General features: G+C 35.3%; 1 protein-coding gene across 3 annotated transcripts in view; it reads left to right on the plus strand.

Annotated features, from left to right (window-relative positions):
- Positions 1-22,105, plus strand: part of CYTH3 (cytohesin 3) — a 49,470-nt gene that overhangs the window by 21,720 nt on the left and 5,645 nt on the right. The window contains exons 1-9 of one of the 3 annotated variants that reach the window (XM_010570214.1): positions 4,941-5,057; positions 5,628-5,692; positions 6,120-6,186; positions 10,474-10,592; positions 14,394-14,474; positions 16,558-16,670; positions 18,186-18,334; positions 19,141-19,252; positions 19,819-19,821. In XM_010570214.1, coding sequence (XP_010568516.1) covers positions 4,941-5,057; positions 5,628-5,692; positions 6,120-6,186; positions 10,474-10,592; positions 14,394-14,474; positions 16,558-16,670; positions 18,186-18,334; positions 19,141-19,252; positions 19,819-19,821 — 826 coding nt within the window. Of the gene's footprint in view, positions 1-4,940; positions 5,058-5,627; positions 5,693-6,119; positions 6,187-10,473; positions 10,593-14,393; positions 14,475-16,557; positions 16,671-18,185; positions 18,335-19,140; positions 19,253-19,818; positions 19,822-22,105 lie in introns of those variants that run through there. The other 2 variants (XM_010570216.1, XM_010570215.1) reach the window with 2 other exon arrangements.

Raw genomic sequence — 22,105 nt, forward strand, 5'->3', positions numbered from 1 at the left:
AGGCTAATAAGTAAAAAAAAAAAATTAAACACACTAGTTTGGGTTCATATAATACCATTGGAGAGCTGGAAATGATTGAATTTTTGCTACTGAAAAAGATGAAGATATCAGGGGTATGGAGTTGGAAAGTACTAGATTTATGTCTCCTATTGTGGGATTTGCCCCTAATTTTCAGTAACCTGTGGGACTTTCTTTGCAAGTTGATCTGTTGCAGTTCTTTCTCAATCTGGAAAAGACTTTTTTTGGTGCCTGCTTGCTCAAAAATGCTTCTTATGTTTTCATAAATGTCAGAGTTCTGGGCTAATGCTCTTGTTTGGATACTGTACTTGGGTTGTGAGTAGTGGAAAATTATTTAACAAAGTGACATCACAACTGCAGGAAAATACACTGATTTCTGTGGCAAGCTACAGTTTGTTTTTTGTTTGTTTTCCTAACACATTTAGAGTAAACAAACCTGTATTAAAAGTGTGTATTCTATTAAGTGTTTGTTTACAGGAAATTCATTTAAGTATATTTAGATCAGTTACAGTAATTGAACAGAGATAGGCCAAGTTGGAATATATTACATTTTTTCTTTTTTCTTTTTTTTCCTGTTGGTAGTAGGAGGAGTAGTAGTAGCAACATACATGGTATTGTGTCTTCATCTCTTACTACTTGTCCAGGAATATAATTTGTACTTTCAACAACTTTGTTCCTCTTAAATAAAATATCAGTAGGTGTATTGACTTTCTATTTAGTAGTAGGTGAAACTTTCAATCTTTAGAAAAAGGAAATGCTTTCCCTGTAAGCTAAGAGGTTTTCACACAAATGATTAGAACATTGTCTTTATTTAAAGATTAGAAGATAGCATGAAAGCATGCTGCAGCTGCAGTTGTTCACTATACTGAAATGCTTTTGTTCTTTTTTAGTATTTAAATATTCATGCTAACTCCTCCCATCCTGTCTACTTTGTGTTTAGATTGGTGAAAGACAAAAAGCTTGGAAATTACTCAGAGAGGACAGCTAGAAAATTTGTCTTACAGAACAAAAAAGTAATACGTGCTGTATGAGCTCTTCTTTGTGGAGGATTATGTGAATGCAAGGTTAGAAAAAGCAGAAGGGTTCTAGCTGCTGAAGTCAAAAAGGTGGCTTATGGAAGGGGTCTTGCCAGGGCAGATCATCTCTTGTCATTATCTGCAATATTTGCTTAGGACTGTAAAGATATTTTAATGCACTGTTGTTACTTGTCAGCATTTTTGATCTCCCGTTTGCTTGCCATGACTCTAACGTCAGCTTTGACACTGAACATCTCAACTGTAGTTTTCAAATTTTTTTAATAAATAAAATTAATATTTTTTTCAAACTGGAAATATTCAAAGTGCTTATTCCATTTTTCTAAGAACACCTGGGCACCACAGCTCTACAGGTTTGCTTTCCAAAGAAAATTATTTTCAGGCTCTCACTGCAGTCCCTGCATTGCAGGTTGCATAAGGCACCTCATGCTCAAGTTAGGACTGATTGCCATTTCAGTCTGTCACTGAGGAAACATTTTATCTATTTAGAAGTAGGATGTAGGGTTTTTAATGTTTTCTAGGTGGTTTTGAAACATTAGGGATCTATGAAAAGCAAAGAATAATTGATGTGAAAAACTTGGAGTAGATCCTTACTTTTCCTTACTTGTAAGGAAACGGTTTAACTAATGGTGGATGCCCTTTTGTGTTAGTGGGTTTCGTTTTTTTGTTTTCAGCTGCAGTTGAATATCTTCCACTCTTTCTTTTCTTTCAGGTAAGGTAGGCGCATCCTCCAATGTTAATATTTCAAAAGCCTTCACTGAAATACAGAAATATTGTTAAATTTTGTTTTAAGATGGAGAATCGAAACAACAGGGATAATAGTCATAAAGTCACATAGTCTCCGAGAGCAGACACCTTCAGCCTCTGAAGCTGCGGGCTGTAATGCCACGTATAGTCTCTTAAGAACCCTTTTTTTGGTGACTTCGTTTTCCCCATGCATAAGTTTTCTCCTCACCATGAACAGCAGCACTGCAGGAGGGAGGCGGTAACAATACACAACCAATAGAAGGATGAGAATAAGGCAAACATCTTCAGTATCTTGCACGTGCCAGTTTATGGTGACGAAAGGACAGTGCACTTAGGAGTCATCCTGACAAGTCAGTCATCCCTTCTCTGTGCTGGTAGTGTGAGTGGAAGTAAAATATTGACTATACCAATAGTTTCTGGAAGGTGAGCAGTACTGTGACCCCCGGTCAGTTGCATCCTGGTTCTTCCGTTCTTATCAAAAGATGCTGGAATCTTTTGGCTCTGATAGTAATACCATTATTTAAAGATGTTGCATTAATGTGCAGTTTTCTCTTAAGTGCTGTCTTCTAAGTGCTCTCTGAGAGCAGGATCTTCTTTTCCAGCAGACTTTTCTTGTCTTGCATCTGGCAGATAGATACGTGATGTTATTTCCTAATGCAGAAGGCGGTATGACTCCATTTAGTTTATTTCCTTTTTGTCTAACAGCATCATTAATTATACTGTGAGGGTTGTCTCTGCTGTGGCTGTGATCAGAGGAAAGGAAAGAACACAGCAGTCAGTCTTTGGGTGCTGTAGGAAGAGGATTGAGGTGTTTGATTTCTTTTCTTTGGTGGTTGCTTAAACATAGAAAACTGTCACAATTTGTGTTGATTCCAAATAGCAATTTCACTTGTTCTAGATATTCCAAACCTGTCCCAAGGAGCTTTTGCTGTGCAGTAATGTAAAGGAGAAGACACTGCAGTACCACTCACTGATACTCTGCTTTGGGAAGAGTTTGTGATAGCAGCTAATCCAGAGATTTTGTAACTCAGCTTGAAGAAAAATCAAGCACCATCTATGAATTCTAAATATTTAATGCTTTAAGATTATTTTCTGTTTAGGTTCTGCTTAGTATTTCCAGTTGCCAACAAAGGTGAGAGTTACCAAAATGTCTGGTGTGGCAAAAAGTTAAAAAATGAAGAACTCTTACTAATACTGATACTGCAAAATTTTGGTCTAATTTCATCTACCAATGTAATACTACAAAAATGCTTTAAAGATACTTGAGCATACTTCCTAGCTAAGAGAGTGATTGATTATACACAGTTTGCCTTTTTAATAATCACCATTGGATGACAGTCTTCATTTTTTTTTTTTATTGTCAGTCCTCAGTTAACTAACTGGAATATTTGTGGTGTGTGTATGTACATAGTGTTCATATAGTCATAAAATCTCTTGAGTTTTGATGGTTTAAGATCTTAGAGTATACATGTAAGACAGATGTGATGTAGGCACATGTATTTATAAGGTTTGATATGAAAAGAATCTTATTGGTATTTGCATGTAAGGAATTTTTTGGAGTGGGTGGGTTTCTGATGAGATGAAGCGAAAAAGCAGGTAAACATATTAAAGTCTGGTATTCATTCAACAGAAGACTGTGATTTCCTAAACTGGAAGTAATTTAATCATGTTTGTATCTGGAGTAGTTACATGAGATCATTTGCCATAATTACTTTAAGTCTAACAAGATCTGTTGCCATATGGATTTTATGTTATGATTCGAATCCTAAAAAGAAAGCAGCTTAACAACTGGATGTTGAAAATAATCAATATATTTCATCATAGAGATTTGAACAGAGGCTGTGTTTCAAATGTGTCTTTAAAAATCACCTGTCAAGCTGAACCTTTGCTTGTGATCCTGTTGCTACAGTCTGTTACATATGTATATGACATAAAGAAACAGCTTTGGCCATCCAAAATTACTGCATTTGTTGTGTGTTGCTGTTGGGACAGAACCATTTAAATATCTTAATATTTATTTTTGTGGTTCCATTTTACTGAGCTAGAAGGAAAAGCTGTTCTATAATTAAGGAGCTATTTGCAAGAAAGTGGGTAGCATTAAAACTGTTATTTTAGGATCATTGCAAAGGAGGTGAATATTTGTGGTTGGTGTCTAGTGCTGTACAAGTGAGTGAGAATAGTCTCTGTCCAAAGAAGCTTCTTGCTAGGGAAATCTGATTGCTCAAGAAAAGCAGAGATTTTGTGTGAATAACTTTTCACATTTGCTGGTTGTCAGGCAGAGACTACAGGGTAAGGGGCTGCTGCTAGGGTGAGTGACAGCCATAGGTCTCTGTGTACAGAAACACATTTGCATCTTCAGTAGCAAGTAATTTTTATCAACAGGGTAACATACTTGTTTTAGCATAGCCAAAGAGAGACCTAAAATTGACTTAAATACTTCAGGCTCACTTAAATGATGTTATACAAAAACATGCTTGTGATATGCTGTGTTAAATAACTGATTTTGACTGTGTATTTATTTGTATATCTTACTGATGTAAAGTATTTGCTGTTAAGGATGTTAGTAGTATTGTACTTACCTGCAGCTCTGCTCTACAAAGCAACAAGATGAAGGGGTACTGCTAAAATTCTGATGTCTGACATCAGCACCAGGATATGCATCTTGGGAACGAGTTGTATATAGCTTTGGCTTTTCTTTGACTTTTTTCCCTGAAAGATAGTCATGTCTTTTGAATCATAATTCATTTACATGAAGAATTTTGGTCTGTTACTGAAATAATTGGAATTATATCAATCTTGAATTTGACTTTGGCAATGAAGCTGTAGAGCCAAATCTTACCATGTATTACATAACAAGTTCCCTTCGATTGTCTAGCTTTCTTTTGAAAGATTGTTTCTGTCCATAGTCATTCATTCGATGACCTTACTTATGAGTTTATAAAGTAGAATTCCAATAAATTAGGTTTTGGGGGATTTTTGTGGTTGGTTGGTGGGTTTTTTGTTTCCTTTTTCTTTTTTTTTCTTCTTTTTTTTTCTTTTCTGAAAATGATCCCAGCTAGGAAAAAATGTCCTGATGTTTCATGTAAATTTACTTTTCTTAATCAGGTTTATTCAGTTTTCTGTGATGAGGTATGTTTGCAAATGCTAAAAGACTGTACATTTTTCTCTGTTCCAGTGCCTGATGACCTCTCCATAGAAGAAAGAGAAGAGCTTTTAAATATTCGTCGCAGGAAAAAAGAACTGATTGATGATATTGAGGTAATTGATTTATCTGTAAAGATCCCTAGAAGACTGCTTCAGTAGATTAAGTTACAGTAAGCTGCATACCTAGGTATGAATTCTAGGTAATGTTTTTAAAAATATATAAATGGCTTAAGCTAAATCTTACTAATAATGAATAGGATTTATGCATCATTTTTGTGCTTTTAAAAATGTCAATGTCTGTATTTATGTAATGCAATATGTGCATATGTACACATTTGATTTGTGTAATCAAGAGCTCATTAAATAGCAGATTTGCATACAGGTTAGGAGTGAGCGAGAAATCTGGGTAAAGAAATCTTATACTGAAATTGGTAATGGCAATTTGGTCTTGATGCTCTGACATGAGCACGCACTAGGAGTTCAGTTCCATGTGTTTAATAGTCATTCAGCTGTGGTAAAATCTTTAAGCTACATATCTAAGGAAGCCATAAGATTCATCACTTTTCTTCAGGTGACTAGAAAATGTCAGAAAATAAACCCTAATTGATCATATTAATATATGAAAGATGATTTTAAAAACTGTTTTAATGTATGTTAACATATTGTCCTTCCTTCTTTTGGCAGAGATTAAAGTTTGAAATTGCTGAGGTTATGACAGAAATTGATAATCTGACTAGTGTAGAAGAAAGGTAAGTAATGCTACCTTATGGACATGATTCAGTAAGACCTTGGAACAGGTCCTCCAGGGATAGCAAATAAATAGCTTTATCATGCTAAACAAACATTGGATCACCTTTATTCAGTCTGTTACAAAGTCTCTAAAGCCTGACTATCCTGTCCAGGTGTGCCATTCGTTTGGATAGAGAATATGTTGGATAGAATGTAATGTTCTAGACTGTCCAATTGATAATGATATAGTTCTCTGAAGCTGCAATTCCTTGAAAGAATTGAAAATAGTAACATGATTTCCCCCCTTATAAAAAGTGAATGTCTTGTTTTTGTAATAGAAAATACAAAGTAGCCGAAATACAAATTAAAGGAAGTGCCAGAAGTTGTTGTTTTTGTAAAAGATTAACTGATAACTGGTTGTTGTTTCTTCTTTTTCTCCATCTGTAGCAAAACTACACAAAGAAATAAGCAAATAGCCATGGGAAGGAAGAAATTCAACATGGACCCTAAGAAGGTAGAACTTTTTTTTTATTTCCCATGTGTCAGGAATCAGGTTACTGCTTGTAAGATCTATGACAAATAGTTTTCATAAGTCACGTTTTCATAAGAAAACATTTCTGATAATATAAGTTCACAGGCCTTATTTGTATATCCTGTAACACACTGAACAGAGGGTTAAATTAGAACCAGTCATCTAGTCATTTACCATTCATGTGTGTTTTTTTCACTTAAGCAAACCTTTTCTAATAACGGAGGTTATTTATCAACAATCAAATATGCCAGATATTGATTGAGCTGGCTTTCAGAAAGATTATTTGTACCTGATAGAGGTGTTCTATGTTGATATGTCAAATATTATTCTAAAAATATTTTGATGTTTGGTTATTAGTGAAGCCATACTTTTTTTTAATGCCTTCCTATTTTTGTTTCTTCCAAAATACCTTTAACATGTTGTTTAATTTGTTGTCATATAGACTTTTATATTTGCATATCTAAATTCTGTTTGTGAAAAAGGCGTGTATGAACATTCATATGTTTGTATACATATATACATATAATATGTGTACCTGTATGACTTGTACAGGCGCCTGCAGGTAGAAACTTGGTTACCAATTTCAAGAAGTCTGCTGTGCATTTAGCCAAGAAGTAAAGTAGTTCACTTCTCTGCAGTGCCTCTACTTTTCTTTAATAATTGTTAATTTTCTTGAAAATTCAGGGACCTGCACATGCTCTTACAGACCTCTCCCAATATACTTAAAAGAGCTGCTTTGACATATTTGACCTTTAGCCTTTACTTTTCATTTTACATCTTCCTTGCTTTGTTTTATCTTCTGTTGTTCATAATTGAGATTCCATTTTGAGTTTATGAAGAGTATTCTTCAAGGTCTTTTTGGAAATTGTTTAGCATTTGTTTTTCTGTGTTCTTGACATGTTTTCTTTCCAATTGTATTGAATTCAGTTACATTTTGGTGGCTTTTCTGTAATGTTCCAAGTACAGTGATGGCTGTTATTCTTTAGGTTGTTTTCAGTTTACCAGAAACACTCAAGTACTTTGAGATATAGAACCCTTTTTAAGCTACTGACCTTGTCTTCTATTTTTATTTTTATTTTCCATTTTGTTGACTGTCTGACTTCTGTTCTGTTGAAGGCAGAATACCCCCAAATATCCCGAGAGTTTGCTGTTGTCCTCTAGCTCTTTCATGTCGTAGAAGTTTGTGGCAAAGTTACAGGATGATGTCAGATACTTTCATTCCAATGTTAACTATTTTTTGTTACTGTTCTTGTTGGGTGAAATTATTTCTATAAATAGATGCTGTGGCCACGTTGCTACTGTAACATAATTTAAATGTGGTAAGCAGACTTACAGTAGTAATTTCTTAATAATGTCTATGAATCAGTGGTGGCCTGCAGTAGCTGGCTGCTCTAAAGCTACATCATCTTGTTGTTTGCAGCTGCTACTTTAAATTGCAGGCAGCTAAAATATATGTCCTTCTAATGTTGAGAGAACTAACTTGGGGTCATTGCAAAAGGGATGTTTTTCATTCATAAATGGGAGAGAAGATGGTCTCCTGAGTTAGGAATGTGAAAGAACTGGGGTAATAATACATATGCGCAACCCCCAAGTTTTCTTCTTTAAAACCAAATAGCAGAGGTCTAATGTCTTCATATCAGCAGAAACACAGTGAGGTAATTTTCTTTTACCATTTATATTTGAAGACCGTTACATATTCTAGTGTGTAACCTATATGCAGAGCAATTCTCTCTGCCCCCACCCAGAAAATCCTCATTCAAAATAGCTGTGTTTAACACAGTTACGTGATGTAATACAACATACCTTGCTGTTTGGATTTGGTTAGCTAGTGTGGGAAGGGCTATAATGGTAAAGTTTGTAAGACATTTCAGCAGTCCCTGTGCAGAGAACATAAAGCTGTGCTTGAAATTCTTGGCACTGGAAGTCAGTACTGCCTGTGTTAGGCCCAGAAAATGAATTCTCTGTGACAAAGGCAGGGTTTAAATAACGGCAAAATTTGTAATTAAGTTACTGTAAAAGCTTAAATCAAAGCAGATTCCATTGCACTGATTTAAAAAAACCCTGCGCAACATTTGTAGTGAATACTGAATATTTCTGTAGCCATGAATTTTGTGTGGGGAGGTCAAACTAGTACAGCTGTCCTCCATCTCCTATCAGTCTACAGAAGGAAAATTTGCATCAAGACAAAAGATAGCGTAGGAGTTGATGGGGATTTGGCTGACCTATTTTACCATTTATTCCAGACGCTGGAGTTGTTGTCGCAGACAAATTCCCTTTCCTGTCTATTTGACTTCTGGTTCTTTAACATCTTAAGAATAAAAAAACCCAAACAAAACAAACAAAAAAAAAACAAAAACAGGAAAAAAGAAAATCCAGAAAAAGGAAAATTAAATTGATTTTTGTAGCACGTTATAGTATCTGCTTCTTTGCACAGAAATTTGTTTTCCATGCTTCTAGTCATGTCCATTATCTTTTTCAGTAACTTGTACAACTTCTAAAAAACTATCCTGGTCAGTCTGTTTACACGAAGTGTGAATAATATGGCCCAGGTGTTGAACAAGGGTATCTGCAACTGCTGTTTCTGATGTTTGTTAGAAGGAACGTTCTCTGTTGGTTGACAGAGCTGAGAAAGCTTTTTGAATAACTTGGTACGGGAAAAAACCATTATGTTTCATAGTCAAATGAATTTTTTGTACAAATAGTTATCAAATAAGCTTTGAAGGGATCATTTCTGATGAAAGCTCAGTTATTTCTGCTTCAAGATAAAACAGATGCATTTTTTGCAACGAAATCATGTCTGTTCTGAAATGACTTATTAAAAATATTAAGTTGTCAGAGTCAGAATACCAGCCTGTCATTGAAATTAAGTTTTCAGATGATGATAAAATTTTTTCAAGAGAATTACATTCCAGAATTTTTAAAAAGGTTCAAGCCCTTTAATATCACAGTTCATTTTCTTTGTTAAATTAGGTCAGAACATTGACTTTTTTTGTCAGGCAGGTAATGATTTCATTATAAAAAAACAGAATCAACCAAACAGAGGGATAATTACTTTTTTGAATGTTACTGCAGGGCCTTCTATGCTATATAAAAAATAATGGAAGTTTTCTCAGTTGTAATGAAATAAAAAAGAAATATATTCCATTTGCAGGAATTGAAAAACTTCTAATATTTCTGAAATTGTGGAATATTCTAGTAGGAAAGATTTGGAATAATTTATTAAGCTCTTCTGTACATATTTGGAATCCAAGACATTAAGGTTACTTACCGCTGCCATTCCTACTTTTCACTAGCATGCTGTTAACAGTTTTATGAAATCAGCAGGAATAACAACATCTTTGTTGGGGTGTGTGGTGGGGAAAAAAAGAGCACTATCTCTTCATGACCTGCTGAGTGTTGGAATAACATCCCTTCTATCCTTTATGTAATCTTTATATAACTCTTAGTCTCCTTTCTTTACCGCTTTGCAGAAAGTTCTATGGGCATCCCTAGAGTGTGCCAGTTATAGGGCCAGTAATTTATGGAGGCATAGGAGTCCAGGGGCTTGATCAAGTACCCACTGAGGGACAGGGTAAGACTTTCCTGGCTTTGATAGAAGCTCTGTGGTAGAAGCTTGACTGGTTCATAAAAAGCCCTTTGTGAATAGTCTAGCTCAAGTCCTTTGTGAATAGTTTAGTTCCAGCACAACCAGAAGTCACTGGTAATCCCAGTGTCAGCATAAACTCTTTTAAACCAGTTTCAGTACCTTCAGCCGTGACTTCTACTGCAAGTAGTGGCTTGATGTATTGGGTTGCAGTTTGTAGGTTGTAACAGATGCTTTATTTTGTGTCATGGTGGTAATTAAGTTATTCCTACATACCTCTTCATTATATGATTTTACAGATTATGTCTCTGCAGACATTTATGCAGTATTGTGAACAGGCTAACTCACCCATTAACTCCAAAGAGCAACATGGAATCATTATTCAATTAATATTTGCTATTTCCATTGTTGAGGGATTCAAACTGCCACCCTGTACTTCTAGCCTTAAAAATGTGTTCTCATTTTAATCTTTAAACCAGTACTAAATATTGCTTATCTAACTGAAAAACATTTGTTTACCATTTCATAAAAAAAAAATTTAAAAATCTGTAGGCTAATGTAATACTTAATGTACTATCTATATGTCTGTGTCAGTATATTAATACCAAATATTATGAGTGGTATTTACATAAATGCTTGTGGAAGAAAACATAACATTCCTTTTCCTCTGGAATTGCTCTTCCTAGGGAATACAGTTTCTGATAGAAAATGACCTCCTGCAGAACACTGCAGAAGACATTGCACAGTTCCTTTATAAAGGAGAAGGATTAAATAAAACGGTAATTGGAGATTACCTCGGTGAAAGGTAAAATAAAGATACTGAAACTTTGTTCTTGAGTTTACAAAGCATGCTTAAGGGTTTTGGTAGTTACCTTCCCCTTCACAGGCTGCGTGAGAGAGCTACTCTACTACTCTGAGATCTATAAAAGCTACAGCGGGAAGTAAAACCACTATGGTATTGTGATAGGGTTTTTTTCTGTTAAGTGGTTGTTCTTTTTAAATGGATACATTGTGGAATGATATTTAATTCATTGTAACTTACTATTTTGAGAAAATACCCTTAAATTTGGCTATAGTGGAGAATTTAATACCATAAACTTTTGGAATGTCTGAGAGTTGTATTGCAACAGTTCTGGTAACTCTTGGTACTGTGCCCAGACAAGGAGTGATTACAATCACTAATAATTGGATAGTAAAGAAATTACTTATTAAAATGCGTAGTTCCTGGGACAATAGTTATAAGCAGGTTTTAGTGTTGTCTTCTTCCCTGCACACAGAGTTCCCATTAGTAAGTAGGCGTCTCAAAGGGCAGCTGCACCGCATCTTTATCAGTCCTAGTACAATAAACGTGCAACATGCATATTTATGCATACTGTTGCAAAACACAATCAAAATGCAAATTACTTCCATTGCTGTGCAACCCAGGAATTGATTTCGAAAAAGGCAGCAGAAAGAGACAGAAGTGAAGAGTGGGTTGGAGTATGTGTATCTACGTGCTTGCACATGTTCTGGTTCAGATGCCAGTTATGGAGGTTTAAAAGTTGACTCATTTAGGATATACTCCGGTAGTGATATGTTCTGGCAGATCCCTTTTGAGGCACCCGCAATATGTTTACAGCATCAGCGGCTTAGTTTGTGCTCAGCAATTTCCTCCTGACTTTAATAGGTTTAATGGAAGTTTTCATGGTAATATGTATGTTTTGAAAATAGATCTTCGCTATGAAGTTTCTGTACAGTGTATGTAGACATTTCAACAATTTTTATACAACAGCATTATGTTGTTTCTCTTCAATATTTGGGCAATCAGTATTATAAAATCACTTATACGTTAATGTCCATAATTGCAAAACTGTAACAAAGCTTGTATAAGGCAGTCTGTGTTCGTTTTTGAGAGCTGCGTTCTACCGTGGTATTGCCTTCTGAAATAGTTCTAGTTTTTCTAGCCCTATTGCCAGAACCCTTGTACTCATGCAGAAAGGTCTTACCAATATGTCCAGTTGTCAGTAATATTCATGTGACTATTTATGTGTTCATATTCAAAATTAAAAAATTTATTGCTCCTTCTTTTGCATCCCTGGCAGGGATGCTGCTGGGCAGCACTGTGGTCTAATCTGAAAAAACTGCAACGTTTCTTAATATTGAGTATGTATAGAGATAAATATGCAGTTCAATTATATCTTCTGAATTTTTCAAGACTTAAATACAGACAAACATAGTGGTCATACTGAATAGCAAAGTTGATCAGGAAATTTTGTATAAATCTATCAACTGGATAATAAAATCTTAGGAAAACTGAAAAAAATTAACATACTGCTCCTATTTTGCCACAAGGCTGAAACAACCTATCCATTTTAAGGAGCAGTTGAAGTAAAAAAGAAATTTAAAATTATTTTTTGTTTTAAAAGGAGCTTTTGTTTAAAGTTTCCAGTCAGTCTACTTTAATTGTTTTTTGCATGTTTCTTCATTTCTGTGAAGGGTGTAATTATTAATATGGTAATGGGAAAGCAAATGGTATTTCTGTCTTTTTTTTTTTTTTTTTCTTCACTTAATATGAATTAGTAGTGGGAGGTGGAGGTGAAGAGATGACAATCTGATTTTCAGGAATGTGTATGGACACTTCAAGGTAGTCAGGTCTGGAATGGGGAATTAGTTCATCGTACTCCTCTGAACTGCAACATCAATTTCCTAGAATCCTAATAATTTTTGTTCGTGTTCCTCTGAAAACAATGTATTAGGCCTTTAGGTCCTGGGGTAAAATAAATACCCTGGGATAAAATAAAATGTGATAATTGAGGTGGTCTTAAGCTGCTAGTTTTGCTTTTTGAATACCTCAGAAACAGGCTATTATGTGATTTGTGCTATGCAAATGACAGTGCATATTATAGATGAGTTTTTGTTATGTACTGTCTTTTATCAAGGCATTTGGAGTCTGAGGACTCTGGCACTCCCTCTCAGGGGCCCATCATGAATTACTTCTGCATTCTAGCTAACTATAGCTGAAGACAAGACCAGGATAGTCAACAGAATGAGATATTTGTATAACATTCTGCCACGAAGAGATAAGTTTTAAATTATTGACTTTTATAGTGTTACAGCACTCAGCAAACTGAAAAAAGTGAATGGTAAATGGAACAAGATAATACCTAAAAATGTACAGTAAATAAGGGATGAATTACATCCTGTGAAAGATATAAGATTTCTTTATATGTGGCTAAGTCTTCATTTATTTTTTTAAGTGGCTTCCTAGACTTTTTGTGATCTTTGGGTTGGGTCTTTGGAGCTGTACCCAGCACAAGTATCACTATTAATCCAGTCTGCATTAAAACCTAGAGGAGCAAAAGTTAGAGTATAAGGCTAATATTTATTCTAAATTACTGCAGCTTTACGTACATATAAGCAAAATCAATATTTGGCTTAGAGTAACAAAGTACCTCTATTGACTGCTCTCTTTTATTATACTATTATGCCACTTCACTGCACTGTAAAGTAGTCACGCAGTTGAATTGTGCATTACTAGATTTCATGAGAATTGCTTCATTTTGCCTGACAGAGCCCATGTGTTTTTCTATAAACAGTATAGGGACATTCTAATGAATGAATGGTTAGTTTTAAGGTATTCACTTGTGAGTGTTACAGGTTAGTCTGACTATGCAGTTAATCAGTAATGCAACAGATAATTCTTGGTAGGTGCACACCTTTTGGTTTTCGGGTGGAGGCTGATATGCAACATTCTGTCTTGGTGATGTATTTAAAGCACACCCTGAGGATTATAAACCTTTACGCTTCTGGCATATGAACTCAGTGATGGTGTAGACTAAATTCTGTCTGCATCCAAATAGTTTTGTGCTCATTAATGTTTAAATGTTACTTTTACATTTAAACACCTTTGTATCAAACAAAGAGTAATTTGGCTCCTGTTTACATAGCAATATAAAAGATAGGTGAGAGGAAGCCTGTTCAAAACCTATTCTGATTTTGGTAAACTCTTACTGTAACGATTTTTGAGAATGGAGTAAGAATATACTATGTACTAAGTAGCTCTTTTAAAAAACTGTTCTTTTTCTTAGGTACAACCAGTTGAAGCATTTCTATTCCTCATCTTTGTTCATAAATTAATATACTGCTTTAATATTTTTCTGTTCTTAGAGGAAAAAAAGGGATAATTTGTTTTTCATGTGTTGTATGGCTAAAGAAATTAATCTTACGTTAGCCATTGTTTTAAGAGTTCATGACACAATTTCTTCAAAAGACTTTTTACTGGATAGGTTTATTGGGTATCATCCCATATCAAGGCAGGTACAGTAATAAAAAACATGAAGCAAAGAAGACCAGGCCATTTTCAGGTGATTTAAATAAGCAGTGCTAAAATCGGTTCAAGTGTACTGGCTCTTGCTAACCTACCTTTTTTAAGGCCAGCAAAAATGGGCAAAATACTAGTGTTAAATATTAAAATACCTCTCAAATAATTGTGTAAACTATTTCTGATTACTTGATTTGATCAGTATGATCATTTATTGCCTTACTTATTCTTGAAAGCAAAGAGATCACTAACAAGCCTTTAAAGTTCAGAATTGTAATTGTCTATTTCCATTTTTGTCTTTCATAGAGATGAATTTAATATTAAAGTTCTTCAGGCTTTTGTTGAACTCCATGAGTTCGCTGATCTCAATCTTGTACAAGCCTTAAGGTGAGTAAATTCCTTTTTTTTTTTTTTTTTTTTTTTTTTTTTGACCTGAGCTTCCTTTATCAAATAGCACGTTTGTATGAGTCACTGCGTTGATTTATTCGTCAGAAAGCTGTTCTACAGCTCGGCACAATTATACGCATTACTGTGCAAGTTAGCAGACAGCTCTGTTTTAACCCTTCCAGTTGCTTGTCTGTGTGCTGCCTTTGAAGGTGAAAACTTTTAATTATTTCAGACAAATACAAACAACTAAAACATAGCTGTAACTCTTTGGTGTGTCTGCCATATGTGGACCTATGAAGATCTGTTTTATATCTTAGCACAGAGATTGGTAAAAAACCAAACCAACCCCTAACCCAAGCAAATAAATCATTTTCTTTGCTGCTGTCTTCTTTCTCCTTTCCTTCCACCTCAACTTGTTCCTCTGGAATCCTGCTGATCATAATCAGTGATTATGTTCAATTACAAAGAGGTAAACTTTGAATCAAGTAATTTCCTCCTTCTTTCCTCAGACTTTCCTGCTTGTCGTGTAAAAGAAAGTGTAACATCTTAGTATAAGTTTTTGCCTTGCTGAGTGAACAAGTTCAGTTGATCTCTCTGGGATGCCAGCATACAGTGACCTTGTGAAGTCCTTCTCGTCTTGGTGGAAATCCGTAATAGATCTAGCAAATTAAGTTGATTTAGAGAGTTCTGCCAGTTTTGTTGCCACAAGTGGCTTCCTCCTGACACCAGATAAACTGAAAAGTCTGTGTGATCTTTGTCTCTGGTGCAGTGCCTTGTGATATGGAGTCAGAACAGCTTTGCTATGGTTGAGTGATGTGGTGATGATAACTTGAGCTGCCTGAGGCTTGAGCTAAGGAGGCCTTTTCTCTGGCTGCTGAAGCTTGTCTGGGAGGCTTCATATTCCTATCTCTTTTACCCAATTTAACGTTAGGTTTGACTTTATTCTTCCTTAGCAGCTGCTACTATTAAATGTTTGTATTTTGGTAGCTTACAAAATTCGTGATCTGGGTTGGAACCTTGCATGAGGTGAGTAAAAGACAGTACATAGAGCTGGCAAACTAAAGATGGCCTGTGATACTTTAATATAATGTCCTAAAATGAAAACTGATGAAGATAGGAATAAATGGTTATTATTTTGGCACCCAGCTTACAGGGAATATTGAGAACTTTTTTTGCATGGCAGAGCATGTAACTTTGCTGGTTTAGATCCTGTTTTTAATTTAGATAATTCTTTTGCTAAGAAAGAAAAAAAGAAATTATTAAATTCATTGGACCTTTTTAGCGCCATGGTGTGCCAAAAGTAAGTTTATGAAGACTTCTGTCCTGTATGCATTCCAGTGTACCTATGTGTAGAAATAGTGAGTTCTGAATGTAAAAACTCTATTTCAGTTCATGCTGCTAAACAGGAGCACAGCTTTCCTGCGTCTACTACAAAATTACTGAGGTTGTATCATGAGTCTTTATTTTTAAGATCTGGGTCTGATTCTTGTAGGGTGAACTTAGACTAGACAGGCAGCACCTCTCTAAGCACTGGGGTTTTTCTTGTTGTTGATGCTATTTTTTAAATGTTTGAGGAGTTCAAGTAAAGATGTTAAGTGTTTTTCTATTCCTTGCTTCTCTCCCTTACCAGAAATATTTTATGTAATGCATCTTTTTACATTGTAAGTAACATCTAGCTGAGTGTTTATTGCTTTTAGTAGCCAGGAAACTCAGGGAGGATTGAACTGGTTGTTTCCCCATAGCATTCTCATGGCAAAAATGGGATGCATACAGAAAATTGTTTACTAGTCTGGAAAAAAGAGAGACTCTCAGAATATGAACTGCCATATTATCTTGCCTGATAGCATGCAGTGTTGCTGGCTGAATTACTGGGCTAGCCATCTGTGCATGTTGCTTTATAATAGCTCCTGACTTGTGTGTTGAGAGATTGAGAACATATTTCTAGGACATTTTATATAGACATTGCTGGTTGGGTTTTTCGTTTGTTTTGGTTTTTGTTTTTGTTTTGTTTCTGATTATTAGTAATACATGCTTAATATATAAGTATTGGAATGAGTCTAACAACTCTTCTTCCCTTCTGTAGGCAGTTTCTGTGGAGCTTCAGACTCCCAGGAGAGGCTCAAAAAATTGATCGTATGATGGAAGCTTTTGCTTCACGCTATTGCCTTTGTAACCCAGGAGTCTTCCAGTCTACAGGTTAGTCACAGGAAACAACAGGAGTTCTTAAGTATGTGTGTGTATATGTGTGTGTGTGGTTGTTGGGTTTTGGGGTTTTTTTTTTTGTTTTTTGGTTTTTTTTTGTGGATCATATATGTTCTTCTACATCTGATGCAAGGAGACAATGGCCAGTTTGAAAGTTCAGGATAAAATAATATGTGAAATGAGAAGTTTCTGAGAACTGAGAAAATGCAACTGTCTAATCCTACACCTTGTTTCCAGGAGGTGCAACCTTATGGTCAGAATGCATTTCCATTTATAAAACTTCAGCATTAATATATATCTAAGCCAATTACAGTATAAAACACACATTTAGAAATGTCACCAAAGATTTTGGCTAGGAATTGGAAAAGTAAGATTCTCAGGGGCTTAAAGGCAGAAGAGACCAATAGGTTGGGTAGTGTTATCTGTCAGTCATAAGGACTTTACATCTCAGTATCTCTCTATCAAGTCCACCTGTATATGGCTATAGTATATTGTCTAGAAAGTCATCCTTTTTTGTTATGAAGACTGTATCCTTTCTCTTTAGCAGTCTGCTCAGCAATAATTTATCTCAGTTAGAAATGCACCTCAGTTTTCTGTTGAATTACTTGGTTTAGAATTACTCAAGTCATAAAAGCTAATAAAACTTTGTGATACTGCACAGAATGCCCTAGCATTCTGACATTGTTTGTCTGTTTAGTTATAAACACACATAGCTTGCTGTTGATCCCTTAGTTTGAGGAACAAATAGGCTAGGAAAAGGTTAATGTAAAGCAGGTCTTCAACAGCTAGAGAGGAAGATAATACTTACTGACAACAAAATGCTGAAGATGCAAACACATTTTTCCTCTGTGTAGCAGAGAGGTTTCCATCCTGCTTTTTCTTACATAGGATCTTGTACTTGAATTCTGGGAGAATTTACTGTAATCATAACCATGTCAAGAGGCATGATAAGATATTCTTTGTCATCTTTTGATATTATTCGGGAGTACTAGCCACCTCATGTGTGCCAAGAAATTGAGTCAATGTCATTTTCATTCTGTTTAAATGCAGTTCAAATATTATTTTGAAGAGACTGGTTTTTCTCTTTGGAGAAAGCTTTAGCAGTACTTTGAGTAGGAGTCTGATTGACCAAATTTGTTATAGGATCTACCAATATGATCTAGGCAAAATCTGTGTGCAGAGAACTTTTTGCCCAACAACACTTCAGTGTTTCAAGTGAAATGTTAATTTAGGGTGATAGCAATGATTTCGAAGAGTTTGAAAAAATTTTTTGATTCTCTTGTACTGTTTTTACTCATACTGGCTTTTAATTTGAATTGTTACATATTTTTTCTTCTTAGGCTTACTTCAACAGTTTAAAGAAAGATTTGAGACTTTGGTTCCCATGTATAGTGTTGAGGATTTTTTGACTACCTGCTGCTTTATCAGTCTGAATGAGCTATATATTCATTTTACAGGTTTGTGCCACAGCACACAGGAAGATGAATAATTTTTCAAATCTTATTTCAGATACATGCTATGTGCTTTCATTTGCGATCATTATGTTAAATACCAGTCTGCACAACCACAATGTAAGAGATAAACCAACAGTAGAGAGGTTTATTTCTATGAATCGTGGAATTAATGAAGGTGGAGACCTTCCAGAAGAATTACTACGGGTAAGTTAGACTGGGTAAGACAAGGCATTGCTTTGTGTTTTTAATAGGAAACTTAGAACTGTGTACAACAGTTCTCGGGCAAATTTTTCAAGGGAAAGTAATAAGAACAATTTCTACCATGCATAACCATACAGGTAGCGGAAAGAAGCATTTTCTGATACTCACAGCTGCTTTGAGCTAGTTCTCCCTATATTCAATCTTTCGTTGAGGAGAGGAGATTCCAGAGAATACACTCTGTATATCTTTCAGTAATTTGCTGATGGCAAAATTCTTGTGGAATTGCCTTCTTATGAAAAAAAGTGGTATTTCTGGATAAATCAGAGAAAGATGGAAAAAATAGTAAAAAATGTTGTTTCATTATTCCCTCTCATTTCTTTCCATGTGTCTTGTGGAACCTCCTCCTGTCCCTTGAGATATCAGTAAAAATACTTATTTCTCTAAGACAGTGTGATAGTCTAAAACCATTTTCTGAAAACCCAGATTAATTTGGCAAAACTGGTACTAAAGGAGCCCTTAAGCTGAAACCTTTTGAAATACTGAATGCTGAAGTTAAAGAAAAAATGTCTTTGCTAGGAGTGCTTTTAAAATCTGTAAAAAGAGAGACACTTGTTTATAGATGAAGTAGTTTAAAATCAAACTTAATCCAAGTAGTAAACAACGATTGAGAAGGAATGGTCCAGGATTTTATGGACAGTATTTCGTATGCTTTGTATACAAATAGTCTGAGAAGCAGTAAGATATCCTCGTTGCATTCTCTGTTAGACATTTATTAACGAGGTTTTTTTCCTTTTTTTTTATTCTTCTAGAATTTATATGAAAGTATTAAGAATGAGCCGTTTAAAATTCCAGAGGATGATGGAAATGATCTAACGCATACATTTTTTAATCCAGATAGAGAAGGTTGGCTGCTGAAATTAGGTTAGTTATAAGGGCAGTTTTGCTGCTATATGTTTATTCGTTGTTAGCATGTTTGCTGCTTCTGTGTCTATCTGCTTTCTTGTGAAGGTAATAGGATTAACTTTGTAATTTGTATTTAAAAATGTATGAACCAAAATAAGTAACTCCTTTACATCTGAAGGTTGTTACTTCTTATTTTACATATCCAAATTAGCAATTTTGTTTCAAACTTTGGAGTTTTATTTCTGATACATGAGAAATAAAAACTCAGCAACAAAAAGGAAACACCGTATCGTATTTACCACATGCTGTGACTGATAAATAACAACTGAATCTCCATAAGGTCATTTCAGAATACTGTGTGATATTTCAACACAGTTTTCTGTGTACAAAAAAGAAGGATTCCTCTTCAAATAGTTATTTTTGTATGTCTTTATTTTTCCATATTATTTGTGAGTTTCTCTTGGTTTGGTTTTGGCTATGATTTTTTAATGAGTGGTTTAAATGTGCCTTCTTGTTTTCCTTATGGCCTATGACCTATCACCTTTCTGTTCTGTGACTGGCTGTCTCTGCTTATTCTGCATTAGGAGGTACGTATCTGATTGCTTTCCAGTCCCCTCTTCTTCAGTTGCTCATTGTTTTATTTTCTTCCTCCTTCCTCCTGTTTTTTTTCTTTTTTCTTTTTTTTTTTTTTAAATCAGATTTATTCTAGCATTTTGCTTTTTCACTTAGTGTCACTAACAGTATCATCAGTGGTACTCTGAAAGACTGGCATGTCAGTGTCTAGCTCACATGCGAGTGTGTTCTGCAAAAGAAGAAAGCGTTTACATGTAAAGCAGAAAAATAAAGATGACTGTTCAGCATACTTTTCTTGTTCACTGAAGAACATAACAAGGGAGGAATAATTTCTACTGAGAGAAAATGACGTCTTACTCCTGTAATGAAGTTCCAGAGTGATTTTGTTACTTGTACATCAATTATGTTAGATTATTGAAAGATTGATTACATTTGAACTACACATTTATAAAAGCTGTTCTTTTTCCTGCTTATTTTCCTTTTTAAATAACATATTTAGCTGACTTAACATAATCTTAAATGAGCACCAAATTTAGGGTTGTGGAAACCTCTGGTAATTTGCAGTCTTCTAGCACTGCAAGATGGCCTCATTTACAGACTCTTTTAAAGTTGATGGGATTCAGTTTTTCACTTGGGCTTAGGGATTTCTTTTCCTATATAAAAGAGACTGAAATTTTATTTTAACATTTGTTTTTCGATGAAATAAACCTCTTTTTTATAAAACACCAGTGCACACTCCAATAGAGCCAGTTGTTGGTCACTTTAATGTATAACTGCTTGTTAAAGTAGAAGGAACTTTTCACTTGGAGAACGGTGACAAAAGTGTGAGAAGAGATGTGTGCTGGGGGGTGCACATGGTGGTGAGTATGGTGAAAGTAGAGCTTGGTTAGAGCCATGGGCCTGCTCTACTGATTGCACCTGGAAATTAGCGGTCATGCTAGTGCTGGAAGGAAATAGATGTGAAAAGTAAGCATTTGGAATTCATTCACATGCTCTCCGACGTCTTATTCTGACCTCTGTGCTACAGATGCTATAGAGCTTTCTGTCTTTCTAACTACCAAAAAGCAAAGCTCTTGCTTTTTGACATGTGTTGGCTCAGGTGGCACAATTTCAAAGATGACTTTGCAGCTTTTCTCCATTTGTAGCATGAGGCGATAGCTATCTCAACAGAAAAGGCTTTCAAGATGATGTAGATAAAATGTGCTTTCTGGAGAAGAGGTTGGGTATAAGCCCGTGCTGTGCATATTTCTCTTTCTGTTGCCAGTACTCTCTCATATACACAAACCAAGTGCAAGCAAGAGTGTGAGTGTGTGTAGAGGAGTGACAACATCCCTTGTGGAAGAAACTGTCAATAAAAGACACATAAGAGATCAAATAAAAAAAAATAGAGGAACAAAGAAATGAAAGAAAAAAGGTGACAAAGTCAGTGAGAGCTGCCAGGTGCTTCTGCACAATCCATCTCTGGCTCTGGTGCAAGGTCAATAAAACCAATTTTTCGTTATGTACGATGTAGATGAGAGACAGTGTACAGAAAACCCAATAGTAAAAGCATGTGTGAAACGGAAGGGTGTTGCACATAACACTCCCACGGCATGGGGGTTATTTGAATAAAGAAATGAAACATGTCCAGAAGCCTCCAGTGAATCAGCCTGTAAATGCATGAAGCTATGCTTCGGGAAAGACTGCATTTTCTTCAGCAGACACGGACTAGGTACAGACAAATCCATTTTGCTAGTTTAGATGCATTGACCAGAAATAAGCCTGGCAATCTTTTTTTTTTTTTTTTTTTTTAATTTTCTTTCTCTTCTTTCTTTCTTTCCTCTCCCTTGAGTTTCTTATTTGCTAGGAGGCTTAAACTGTATGTTGAGAGTGCTGTCTCAATCCACATTGTTTGCATTTTTACAGTCCTTTCTGCTGGGAAACACTTATTGTGAAATGGGTATGGTTTCCTTCAGTTCTGGAAGATGCTGATATTAAAAGTTTCAGTATTGTTGAAATGCTAAGGAGGCTCTATTCCTGCATGAGGGTTTAAGTGCTCAGTTGTGATAATATTTAAAAGTTGAAATAGGAAGTTTTATATAAAACTATGACTAAGACAACTCACAAACCCTGAGTATATCAAGACAATATTTTGTATTTGGTATTTCTTTTAGTCAGCTCTTCCCATTTATCTGCTTGTGCCCCTCTTTTTAGTATTCCAGCTCACCGTATTGATTATCCTCTAGGCAGGAGATGGATATCATGAAACTTTCATACATTGTAAAATTCATTTGTGCTAAAGACTACCCTAGCTCTCTA

The sequence above is a fragment of the Haliaeetus leucocephalus genome, unplaced genomic scaffold, assembly GCF_000737465.1.
Source record: "Haliaeetus leucocephalus isolate CR32 unplaced genomic scaffold, Haliaeetus_leucocephalus-4.0 Scaffold295, whole genome shotgun sequence".
Classification (NCBI taxonomy): domain Eukaryota; kingdom Metazoa; phylum Chordata; class Aves; order Accipitriformes; family Accipitridae; genus Haliaeetus; species Haliaeetus leucocephalus.